Here is a 12,316-nt window from a genome sequence, read left to right on the forward strand (position 1 = left end):
TTCAGATTAAAAATGGTTCAATCGAATAGAAGTAATAAACCATAGAAGAAGAATGTCGCTGGCGTCGCAGCAGGAACATCTTTTGCTGGCGGAGATAGGCGGGGCTATAAATGTCAACGCGAAAATGTATGCAGTTTGACATTTTTGTACCCAACATGTTTCTGAGCGAGAACAAAGGGAACACCAGCGACATTATTCTTCTATGGTTTATTATTTCTATTTTCAATCGTCATTTAGCTTCTGGAACGGAGTAAAGTGAAATGGAACGCTGTAAAACGGAACGCAGAATCAAAATAAAACAGTGAAAGAGGTGACCAGAAACACGATTCTAGGGTGACTAGATGTTCAAATTAAAAATGAACCCCGATGGTTTGCATGAGGTATCGTTCAAATTAACGGGGGTGTACGGTATTCAGAACTCTTGCTTCTTAAAAAATCCTTCTTCTGTCACTCGTCTGACTTTGTCAGTTATTATTTTTGCACTCTAAAATTATTATATATAAAAGTTGGTATATGGCAATTAGAAAGTTTTTAATTATCCTGTATCTAACCATTCACCTATGAATGGGCCCATTCACAAATTTCATAACGCTGAAGGGGGTGGGTGGGTGTCTTCAAGTGTTACAGTTCATATAAAATTCTACAAATAGTCATACAAAATGCGTTACGAGGATGTGGGTGGGTGTCAAAAATGACCATATTTGGCGTTATGAAATTTGTGAATGAACCCAATAATCACTTATAATTCGTCATTCTGTTGTCCATCTGTTGTCTCTGTTGGGACAGGTAAACCTTAAACCACCTTCGACTTCGTACAAAAATCTTTTCATACTACAAAGAGAAACACTTTATAGTGAAAGGTAAACTCTAGAAGTTTGAAAAAAAATGCGTTATTCTTATACCACAGACAAACAGAAGTAACACTGACGGAATCGACCACACATTTCACGATCATTTCAAATCTGGCATAACAATAGCTTGAAAATTAAGTTTTTACAGGGTCAGGGCATCGAAGACCAGAAATGTTCAAATACGCGTTCAGTCAGAGTGGACCAAGTGAAAATCTTGAGTACCAACAAAAATATACTGGTCCAATAAGCGGGTTCTAAGACATTCCACCATAGAATTACCATAGACTTCTATTGGACTCTGAAATTGGCTCAAAAAAATGCAATAATCAATCAGTTATTGCTTTTCAACACTTGGTCCGCTGTCTGCACATAAATTGTTGTAATTTCTGACCACCCATCCAAATATGGTAAATGGTCAAAAATCAAAATCAAATGCATCGAATTAAGTAATATTTTTTAAATTTCTATTGATGGATAAGTAGAAGAATCATTGGATGTCGAAAAATCTGACAAATCTCTTGAAATGCTTTTTATTTCCTCACATTCCTCAGCGCGCTGATCATTTTCGTTGTTATGGTAATAAACACTTGGTTCATTCTGACTGCACACATTTATCGATTTTTGTCGATTATCCAAAGTAAATTTATTATTACGGTTCTTTTGAAAATTTTCCGTTCTGCGGTAGCCGCCAAGTTCTACCGCAGCTGTCAAAGTTCTACCGCAGCCTTGAGAATCATTGTATCATTGAACGCAACCATCTAATCAAAGTATGCTAGTAAAGTCCACAGCTTTGGAAACCAGCCGAAAACAACAATCATCAGTCTGGTTTCCAAGGTATCATCGCAGCCGATCGATGATGCTTTGTGAAAATCAGTAATGTGACTGCTGCGGTAGCTTTCTGTTCAACCGTAGAACGGAAAGTTATCTCTAAAATTGCAATACATATCTCTCGCAGTTTACAGCATTCATCAAATCTGATCAAAGTGTAACGGAGGTAATGTAACTTCGTATCTAATGAGAGAATAATCCTTTTTTTTCAAGTTTTGTACTTGGTCCCCTCTGACTTAACGCCGACCAACTGTCAAACGGTTTGTACACCCGGCGGCATTGTTATTGTTTATGTTTATCCGAACTTTAGATTTATCGCGATCGACAAGTGTTTTTTGCGTTAATTTCAATTATTGAAGTTCAACAATGGTTCGACGGTGTTTTATTTTAAGTTGTGGCATCTCTGAGCGAACAGCTGGTCCTTCTGTTTCGTTTCATAGGTAAATATATCATGCATAATTATTGAATTCAATCACTATTTAAGAAAATTGTAGAATACCTCGCGATGCCTCGCAGATCGTTGCATGGAAAGCAGCTCTGCTAAACAACGGTGATGAAATCCCTTCTCCTGGCCCCAGAGTCTACATCTGTTCGCGTCACTTCCGGGCGAACGATTTTATTATTACTGGCAAAGGAAAACAGCTTCGGGCAAGCGCTGTTCCTATTGCCATTCCTCCTAACGATGTGACAGTATTGTCCAATATTTCAACGTCCTCAAGTGTTCCGTAAGTATAATATCTTTTATTCTGAAATATCTTCAATATTATTTAATAGCCGTTTGTTTAAGGTCGCAAACTGTGCAAAATGTGTCCCAATCTTTTAACTCCAGTTATAACAAATCCAGAATCATCGAATCGAATCCAGAATCATCAGTTTCCACAGCAAGCTGTTCCACTAAAAGATATTAAAGTACTGGATAGAGATTATCGCTAGTGTTCCCATTGTTTGCCTTACCGAACCATCCTTGCATCTGGTGGGTACATAACTGTCAAGTTCAAAAGCGAATGTGTTAAGGCGGTTAAGGCCAAACATTTTGTCACTCGACAGCAATTAAATACTATGAGCCATTTTACGAGACGTTTCGGAACAGCTGATCGCCGAAACGGCGTCAATTGACAGGAGACCTGGGATTAAATCCAGCGTGATTTTCAACAACGCCTCATCTTACCAAACGAGGACATGGAGAAAATGACAAAAATGAGATCCAAAAATGTTCGTTACTGCAACATTACACCTAGTTATTGTATCAGCTACCTCTTTGTTACCCATATTGCACATAAAAAAGCACTTTTGTGATCAGAAATATTTTAATAATTTTTCTCCATTTAAGTTTTCGCCTGGATGAAAAGCTACGCTAGAAATGCGCACAGTCATCAACCATCATCATCGCGAAAACTGACGACGATGATTGAAAAATCCCAGGTCTCCTGTCATTTGACCAGGCTTCGTAAAATGGCTTATTACAGAATGAGGCAATCAATACAGAACTGGCTGAATGAGTGAATACAGTGGGGATTCGCTCGATGGGGGTCCGCTACATGGAATGATCCGCTGGTTGGAAAAACTTCAACTAAAAAGCACTCGAATGTCAGGAGAAGATGTCAAACTAACTTTGACGTCTGACTACCGTCGCATTGAAATCTCCATATATAGAACAATAGGCCTTTTCATATGACAGATCCGTCTATGCATTTGTTTACATCGGTGGAGAATCGGTGCTAACACGAGCCTGTCATTTTCATAGAAGAACTGTCAAAGTGCTTCCCGATCATTTTCAACACCCACCCACCCCGTCATAACGCATTTTGTAAGAATATTTTCCAAATTTTGTATGGTCTGTAACATCTTGAAGACACCCACCCACCCCCTTCAGCGTTATGAAATATGTGAATGGGCTCAAATGGAAGTCATCAATCATCTCCCGCTCGGCAGCAAACAGACAAACAATCAGACGTAACACTTAGAACAAATTTCTTCAAATCCATCGCCCACACGGTTAGAAATGAAAATACCAAGTAGGGTATTCTTTATTACATTCATGATATTTTATATATATTATCAGGTTGATACAAATATTAATTTTCTTTTATGTCACCCCCCCCACCCTTCAAAAATCCGTAAATTTAAAAGGGGAGAAAAAAAAGATTCATTTTTTTTTTTTTGAAATCGGTAAGTATTTTTAAATTTTTAGGGTAAAAACCAGGTAAAATAATGATCCAGATGACAATTAAAAAAAGTTTAACAACTATCGTCAAAAATAAAAATTCGAATAAATAACTTTTTTTTTCATTTTTATTTGTTTGTTCCTTATTTATTTTTATCCCCCCCTCGTACCTTCCTAGTGGTCTCGGACATAAAAGAAAATAAATATTTGTAGTCGGAAAGTGGCCGGATACAGCTACAGCTTAGAAGCTGGCAGCAGGAATGGGATAGCTCCACTAAAGGTAGATGGACCCATCGGCTAATACCAAATGTGTCAGATTGATATGGTAGAAACTATGGGGAAGTGAGCTTCCACCTGACGCAGTTTCTGTCAGGACATGGTTGCTATAGACAGTACCTGCATAGGTTCGGGCACTCAGAATCTCCTGCGTGCCCCAATTGTGCTGGTGTGGAGGAAACAGCGGAGCATGTCGTGTTCGATTGCCCCCGTTTCATTGTTGTGAGAGGTCTCATGCTCACTACATGCGGAGGGAACACGTCCCCCGACAATATTATAGAGAGAATGTGTGCGGATGCCGAGTGCTGGAATGCAGTAACTACGGCTGTCACTCACATTATGTTAGAATTGCAGCGCCCAGGCCCATGGCACGGGACGACTTTTAGCGTAGTCAACATATCCATGTGTTTACTCATTTTCGGGTAATTTGAATCGAGAGTGCAATCAGAATGCGAAGTTTTGTTTAATGTTTATGATCCATAATCGAGCAAGTGTCGCAATCAGGGGGGGTATACGCAACGAGGTTCGCCTACCGTTCATGTTTTGTGGGTGTATTCGTTTGGCTCACAACGCTGCTAGGCATCCCGCTGTTTGAGTGTTGAAATGCATCAGCATTTGCTGTCTGGCATGGCCCGCGTTTCGACCTGTGCTGTTTGGGTCGCCCGCGTGAGAGATGATGCTGTTTGGGACGGCCCGCCCGAGAGATGATTGTTAGGTGAGCTTTGTTTGTAGTTGACAGCCGTACACCCATCCTGGTCGCAATCAAATCACTGATAACAAATAATTAAACAAAACAATGGTCTTAATTTTCACAGTTCTTACAACTGACAGTGGGCGATATAAACTTATCGTCCGGGACATCCTAGCTACGAAGAACACTGTGTATCACAGGACTGAAACGGCTGTCATCCACGAACAACTGGAGTGAAGCCAAAAATTTGGTGCTGGAGAAGGTGCTGATTTGACAGCTGGTGCTTTAAGCTGCAAACAAACCAAAATCCGTTGCGGAAGCGTGCGCGTCTAAGTACACATTAGAAGGGTCGAGGAAGTTGTGAATAAGGCTATCCATGAGGACTTTCCGCGCTAGGACTGACAGCTGAAAGTGTACATGTAACCGAAACGGCAGGGTAAACAAAGCATGGGAGTGTTATCGGAGCTTTACATTTTCCTTTGTAATCGAACGGTCACTCCGATCGTGAAACGTCAAAACTTCATGATAAACAAAAAACCAGCTGATCGCAGCTGTCTTATGGATTGCCTTATGTTATGAGATCGGTTTTCTTTTTAATTCGCTGCAGTGTATATGGTAATGCAAGAGGAAGAGGAAGTAGAATGTATTACTATTGTTGTAATATTGAGGTTTCTATTAAGAGATGTTGCCAATTTCGTTATCTAATATCACTCCTACCATCACAGTTAATATTGACTTCGCAGCACCAATCTGGAGTTCGCCGGTTGGACTTCCGAAGCGAAGTTTTGAACGAACTGTCATTGCTCTGTCGGCTCGGCTTTCATCTCGACTGTTTTTGAAAACAGTCCAACATCACGTCGACGGATGAAGTTTCACCACAACGGAGGATTCAGTTCAGTTCGAGCGCGCCAAAATCCTTCCGATTGAAAATGTGTTGGCGGTGCTTAAGGTGCAACTGTTTGCTATCCGTAAATGATGATCAATTTTGTAGTTTTGGGGATGTGATATCGGTTCTACCGGACAAAGATGAACTGAAAGTGTATCACCATGCCTGTTGTTAGCAAGCATATGATCCGATAGATCATCAAATGACCGATATGATATAAAACAGAAAATTTTTCTTTTCAACGATAGTATGAACATAGATTTTTCATGGATGCCAAGATGAGTCTATCGTGTGTTACCTTAAGTTCGTTGATAAAGAAGAGGAAATTGAGCGAAGTCCTCTTTCTGAATTTTATCGGGTTGTACAATAAACATCTGAATGGTAACGATCGTCAGATTCTGATTACGGAACTTATGATCAATGTTATCATGTACCGTAAACTGGGGGGAAGTTGATCATTTTTGAGTGATTCGGTGCTATAATTCCTAGCGGGATGCATGTATTATCATTTAAATATTTTTAAAACCTGTACTGGTTGAATGTTTAACGAATTATACAAACGAAATTTTGACGAATTATTAGGAGATAGGCAATTTTCTTTGAAATTAGCAACCCTCTTACAAAAAGATCATTTTTTCTCTAAAAAAAGAATTTGTATCCTCAATACAAATTCGAAACTGGGTACACAAAACATATCTGCAATGTATGAAACAGTTTATTAAAACTGTAGCTTTGTATAGCCGTGGAAATAGCAGGGGGGGTATACGCAACGAGGTGCGCCTACCGTTCATGTTTTGTGGGTGTACTCGTTTGGCTCACAACGCTGCTAGGCATCCCGCTGTTTGAGTGTTGAAATGAATCAGAATTTGCTGCCTGGTACGGCCCGCGTTTCGACCTGTGCTGTATGGGCCAGCTCGCGTGAGAGATGATGTCGTTTGGGACGGCCCGCCCGAGAGATGATTGTTAGGCGAGCTTTGTTTGTAGTTGACAGTCGTACACCCACCCTGCTTTTGCACTACCGAGGAATCAAATGCAGTACTAGAACTGGTACCCAATCTGAGCCCGAGTGGGACGGACCTGATTCGGCTCTTCCGTGGGATAACCCAAATTTGGGTAAACTGATATATACCTATCTTTAGGTTGTTTCTATTTAACAGCGGCAAAACAAACAACTCAGTGCAAAAAAAATCTACGCAGCGTTAGCTTTCGAAGTCTCCGTGATGGGTTAAAACAACTTAACGTTAGGTAAACTTGAAAGAACCCAAATTTGGCTTATTCCATTGAACTTTGACGCTGGGTCGGTGCGTCTCTCTCTGTTTTTGACAACATTGCTGTTGCGAGAGAGGCAAAACAACCCAACCGTGGGTAAATACTAAATGCAGTTTACCCAAATTTGAGTAAAAACGAATTTATTTTTTGGGAAGTCTGATTTCTCCGTGTATGGATTGTTAATTTTTGATTGAGCGGTGCCGCGTTATTTACGTGACCATGGCAACTACCCAAGTAACCACAAGCATTATAACATTGCACGTATTCTACTGCATATCAACACCATTGATGCAACATTGCTTTTATTCAACAAATTTCAAGAGCTGTCAAGGAATAAAGCATTAACCCTACATTACAAATGTATCAATGCACTAACATCACTTTATAAATTGTATTGTTGCATTAATATTACTTTATAAGTTGCTTCATTGCTTTATCGTCCTTTTTGCATTAATTTAACTGTAAAAGTGCCCTTTTCCACTTTTAAACTACTTTAATGGTAGGTTTACGGCAATGCAGCTGCATTATATATGCAATTATATAATGCTCCATGGTTACTTGGGTAGTGAATACGGCACCGCTCAAGCGTCAAATTAGTGAATTCGTGCATCGGTCCATGCACGAGTTCATTAATTCGACGTTTGAGCGGTGCCGAATTCACTCGTTGCCATGGTCACGTAAATAACGCGGCACCGCTCAAACGTCAAATAATGAACTCGTGCATCGGTCCATTGGTCCATTTATAGAAAAAAAAAACACCTTGGCTAGTATGATGACAGTCTCTATTTTCAAATATATGAGCATTGTTATTACTTATTTAGCTCCATTATGCTTCAAAGCATCTGAGCCAGTATGTATAGTATTGCGCAATATATAGATTAATTTGTATAGTTGTCCTTTGCATTGCATATTTTGTTAACCAAAACATTGATTTCATTAAATTTGTCCGGCGAAATTTGACGCTTCCGCAAGCAGCGTGACATGAACAGAGCTTAAAAATCACTAGCGCCACAACAAAGGTGGCAGGCTTCAAGAACTAGAGCTTTCTTCAGGGGGTTGCTGTGTATCGATATATCACAGACAAACAGACGTAACTCTTAGAACAGATTTATTCAAAATCCATCGCCCAGTTTACACCATCATCATCTGGTGAGCATGTTGCACGAAAAGGTGTTTCGTGCAACAAGACCGGCAGATGGCGGTAGTGTGAAACGTCAAACGCGAAGAAAAACGATGCACGCGCCTCTGGTTCTGAGATTTGTAACATAACGAATTTGAGATGCTCGTTAAATGAGTGGTCGATGGGAATTTAATCAGTGTTACGTCTGTTTGTCTGTGATATATGGTTGTCATGGGCCTGCGCAAAAAAAAAACCATACCAGTCCCGGGATTCACGTGATCGGATGAAAGTAAATTACGACGATTACGTTCTCATTTCACATCTATTTACAACGAGTAAGCAGTACGGACTAAAAAAAAACAATAACAAAAATACATATCAATCAGCAAAATGCTTCGTTAATTTACACACTCACACAATCAACACCTATGCAAATGTGAATTGTCATGTAATCAACCAGGGGGTTGACTTACTCGCTTTTTCACATGTGCTACCAGGGGGCTGCCACTACTTTATCTCAATAAAGATAGGGTTCGAAAAATGTTAAATTTTCCAATTATCTAGTGTAATTATGATAAAAACTCGCTCGACACCATGTAGAATGCACCTAAACTAACTAGATTCGTTTATTAAAACACTGCATACACGTTGTTTAGTGTTCATTTCGGCACATCTTCCTGAAGTGGTGCATATTACCCCAGGTCCCCCTATCACTCGCACCCTGTAAAATTTAGCAAATTTTGTTTTCTCAGCTCAGCGCCATCTGGACGTGAATTCTGCTATAGCTATACAATCGACCTAACGTCTGAATCAGACGTTTCGGTTGACAGCTTCGCACTGTTGTGTTTTTCTCGCTTCGCAAGTCAGTCGAGTTTTTTGCGTGACTCTCGCGAAAGTAAACACAATTTACACCAGTTTAAAAGTATTAAAAGAAAAATCTCTTTTTCTATTTGATTTCGTAAAAATTGTGCAACAATGAACCGTCTATTTGGTAAATCAAAGCCCAAAGAACCCGGACCAAGTATTGATGATTGCATCAAGGGGGTAAGTAATGGAAAGCAGTGCATTTTCCTCTGCCTGGCGATGACTCATCTTGATTCGAATAATAAAACGCCAATATTTCCGTCAAGGCCATAAATTGTTGATGCATTTTAATTCGTTCCGTCCCGTTTGCAGGTTGATTCCCGAGCGGAAACCATCGATCAGAAGGTTCGCACCCTCGATGCCGAACTGCGCAAATACAAGGACCAGATGGCCAAGATGCGGGAAGGTCCGGCTAAGAATGCCGTCAAGGCGAAGGCCCTGCGGGTGCTCAAGCAGCGAAAACAGTAAGACCCTATTATAGTGTATTTCTGAGGGCGCTCACATTGAGATCTTTTCTTCCAGGTATGAAAACCAGGTAGAAAATCTGAGGAACCAGTCGTTCAACATGGAGCAGGCCAACTTTGCCGCCCAAACTCTCAAGGATACCCACGCCACAGTGGCGGCCATGAAGGACGGCATGAAGTCGATGAAGAAGGAGTTTAAAAAGATCAACATCGAAGAGATTGAAGACATTCAGGACGACATGGCGGACATGCTGGAACAGGCCGACGAGGTCCAGGAGGCGATGGGACGCAGCTACGGAATGCCGGAGATTGACGACGATGAACTGCAAGCGGAACTGGATGCCTTGGGCGATGAGATTGCCCTGGATGACGACACCAGTTATCTGGACGATGTGGTCAAGGCACCGGCTGCTCCCGATAAGGAACCCGGCGCGGACAGTGTTACCAATAAGGACGGCATTTTGGTAGACGAGTTCGGACTGCCTCAGATTCCGACTCAAGTGAAAAGCACCTAGGCTGGATGGATGTGAGTGAATTTAGTCATGCTGGCGGTTATTTCGTTTTATTTTTTCTAATTAAGGCTTATTATATCTGTGAAACTTACTTGCACGACCGAAGATACATATTACATTTTAAATGAACAGTTCACCTTAAGTGAAATTGTGCGTTTTAAAGGACTCGTGTAAAAACAAAGAGAGTGAACAAATCCAAAACTCAACCAAGATATAAAACTTCAACACAAAATGGCAGTGATAAGAAGATCCTGTGAAGTACGATCAGCTGCATAATCTACTCGCTGATCTCATCGATAACAGGTACGTTTTGCAAATCTGAACATTTCCTTCTGAGCAGCGCAATTTGTTCCTTCAAGTAACGTTCCTTAGCGGCTGCACGGCTCAACAGAATTTTCGCCTTCTCCAGCAGTTGCGTTTTCTTTTCCAACAAGTCCGGTTCCGACTCCTGGGAAGCACCCTCCCGCGGATGGCACCGTGGGCAGGTCACACTGGATAGCAGTTCAACTTCCACCTGTAGGGCAGCCACACGATTCAAGGCTTCCGTGTAGTTTTGCTGAAGCTTGTCATGTTCCTTCTGCAGACGTTCGTAACTTTCTTTGCTCACCATCCCCTGGGCAGATTTGCGATCGTTTGCCGTTGTCATCGGACATGGTTTGTTCTCCTTGAGTTGCTTGTTCTCCACTTTTAGTTTTTCCACAACCCTGCGTAGCGCAATGACAGTTTGCTCCAATTTGGAGTTGTAATCGGCCAGCTCGCTATTGGTGGCCGATCCGGAGGTACTACATCGGGAGCATCGCTGACACAAGTTATCAAAGTTTATCGTTTCCGGACAACCCGCTGTTACCTTGCTAAGTTCCTCCTTCAACACTATTATGTACCTGTTTGAATTCAGTGGGATTTTGTTTTAGTATGGGTTGAACTGGGGAACTAGATTCTGAACAACTTACTCTTCAAGATGCTTAATCTGGCTGCGCAGTCTTTCAGACTCGTCACTCTGACGAAGCATGTCATTGTCCAGCTGAAGCTGAAGGGCTTTCGCTTCCAGTCGAATGTTTTGTGCCTCTAGATTGGATTGCTTTTCCTGCATCCGTTCCAGCTCGTGGGTCATCGCGTTGGAGCCCTGTGGAATGGGGAATAAGTATGTAAAACAATTGTCATGTCGATATCAAGATATAGTACAGGACTGGCAGCAGGTATCTTTTTTGACACTTGGTCTTTATTTCTATGCAACCCTCTAAAAAAAATATATTTTAAATGGAGAGTCTTTGAAGTCTCTATTTTGACCAAAATTCTATAAGCTCCAAAAAACTATTTAGAGCCCTAACGCGACTATTCAATATGTTCCTCAAGAATTTCGTCTACAGTTACTGTCGTGAATCGCAAGTCAGTCCCATCTGTAAAAAGTAGGCATTGAGAAAATGGGCTGTGAAGTTTCCAAATTCATTTTCCACACGAATGTTCAATAATTTGCAGAGGATTGGGATATGCTCAAATTTTAAAGAAACTTATACTTAAAGAAACTCCTACAGTAATATTTCCATAAATTCTCCGAGAGATTCCTCTACCAATTCTTCCAGCGATTTTTAAAAAGATGCTTAGTGGAATTTCTCAAAAATTTGCCCATGGAAATCCGTAATTTTCTCAGGTATTCTTTGATTTTTTTCCATAGACTATTTTATGATTTCCTCCCGATATTCTTCACTAATCATTCAACCAAATTCTCCAGTTGTCACTCTACGTAGAAGATCTTTCGAAGTTTCTTATAGAAGTTCTCCCGACAAAATCCACAAAGATTCATTCCAGAGGTTTGGAAATTTTTCAAAAAGCCCTGCAAGAATTCTTCCGCATGTTCATGTGAATTCATTAAAAAAATTGTCCATGCTTACTACTAGAAATCCTAAATTTCTTGAAAGATTATTCAAAGAAACCATCGCAAATCTACTGTTGATCTTTTTAGGAATTTCTCTAGCATTTCTTCCAAGGATTACCAGTGGCGTGTCGTCATAAGATGCACTTGGTGCGCTACACAGTCGAAGATCTCAAACAAATTATACAAAAATTACATTATAATTCCCAATACTTGCAACATTCATAATATGAAGGCGCTTGAAAATGTACCTAATTGCCTAATTGGTGCATCGTCTTCAGTGAACAAAACCAGTCTTCACCGCTTGATTCTCCCTCCCATGGACTCGCTCAACTAGCAAGCGAAAACAGCAAAGCAAACAAGACAAACTGCCATGCGTCTCTACATCGTATGGACCAATGCACGCGTTCATTCTTTGACGTTTGAGCGGTGCCGTGTTAGTTACGAGACCATGGCAACGAATGAATTTGGCACCGCTCAAACGTCAAATTAGTGAACTCGTGCATTGGTCCATTGCAGAG

The 12,316-nt window shown here is 40.8% G+C and overlaps 2 protein-coding genes and 2 long non-coding RNA genes across 4 annotated transcripts in view; 2 read left to right on the forward strand and 2 right to left on the reverse strand.

The window, feature by feature from the left end:
* The first annotated feature begins 1,875 nt into the window (after nucleotides 1-1,875).
* LOC110675112 lies at nucleotides 1,876-2,605 on the forward strand. The gene is made up of 3 exons (XR_002499290.1): nucleotides 1,876-2,119; nucleotides 2,174-2,404; nucleotides 2,467-2,605. It is a non-coding gene; the product is annotated as an uncharacterized LOC110675112 (long non-coding RNA).
* LOC110675113 lies at nucleotides 2,401-2,808 on the reverse strand. The gene is made up of 2 exons (XR_002499291.1): nucleotides 2,634-2,808; nucleotides 2,401-2,573 (listed from the first exon to the last, which is right to left on the reverse strand). It is a non-coding gene; the product is annotated as an uncharacterized LOC110675113 (long non-coding RNA).
* Nucleotides 2,809-8,921: 6,113 nt separating this feature from the next.
* LOC5567091 (charged multivesicular body protein 5) lies at nucleotides 8,922-10,073 on the forward strand. The gene is made up of 3 exons (XM_001651401.2): nucleotides 8,922-9,129; nucleotides 9,262-9,413; nucleotides 9,472-10,073. The coding sequence occupies exons 1-3, from the start codon at nucleotides 9,061-9,063 to the stop codon at nucleotides 9,926-9,928; spliced, it is 678 nt and encodes a 225-aa protein (XP_001651451.1). The 5' UTR covers nucleotides 8,922-9,060; the 3' UTR covers nucleotides 9,929-10,073.
* LOC5567088 (centrosomal protein of 290 kDa) overlaps nucleotides 9,988-12,316 on the reverse strand; it is a 50,110-nt gene continuing 47,781 nt past the window's right edge. Inside the window, 2 exon segments of the mRNA XM_021841770.1 lie at nucleotides 9,988-10,806; nucleotides 10,876-11,048. Coding sequence (XP_021697462.1) covers nucleotides 10,203-10,806; nucleotides 10,876-11,048 — 777 coding nt within the window. The 3' untranslated portion in view covers nucleotides 9,988-10,202.

Source organism: Aedes aegypti, chromosome 2 (assembly GCF_002204515.2).
Source record: "Aedes aegypti strain LVP_AGWG chromosome 2, AaegL5.0 Primary Assembly, whole genome shotgun sequence".
NCBI lineage: Eukaryota > Metazoa > Arthropoda > Insecta > Diptera > Culicidae > Aedes > Aedes aegypti.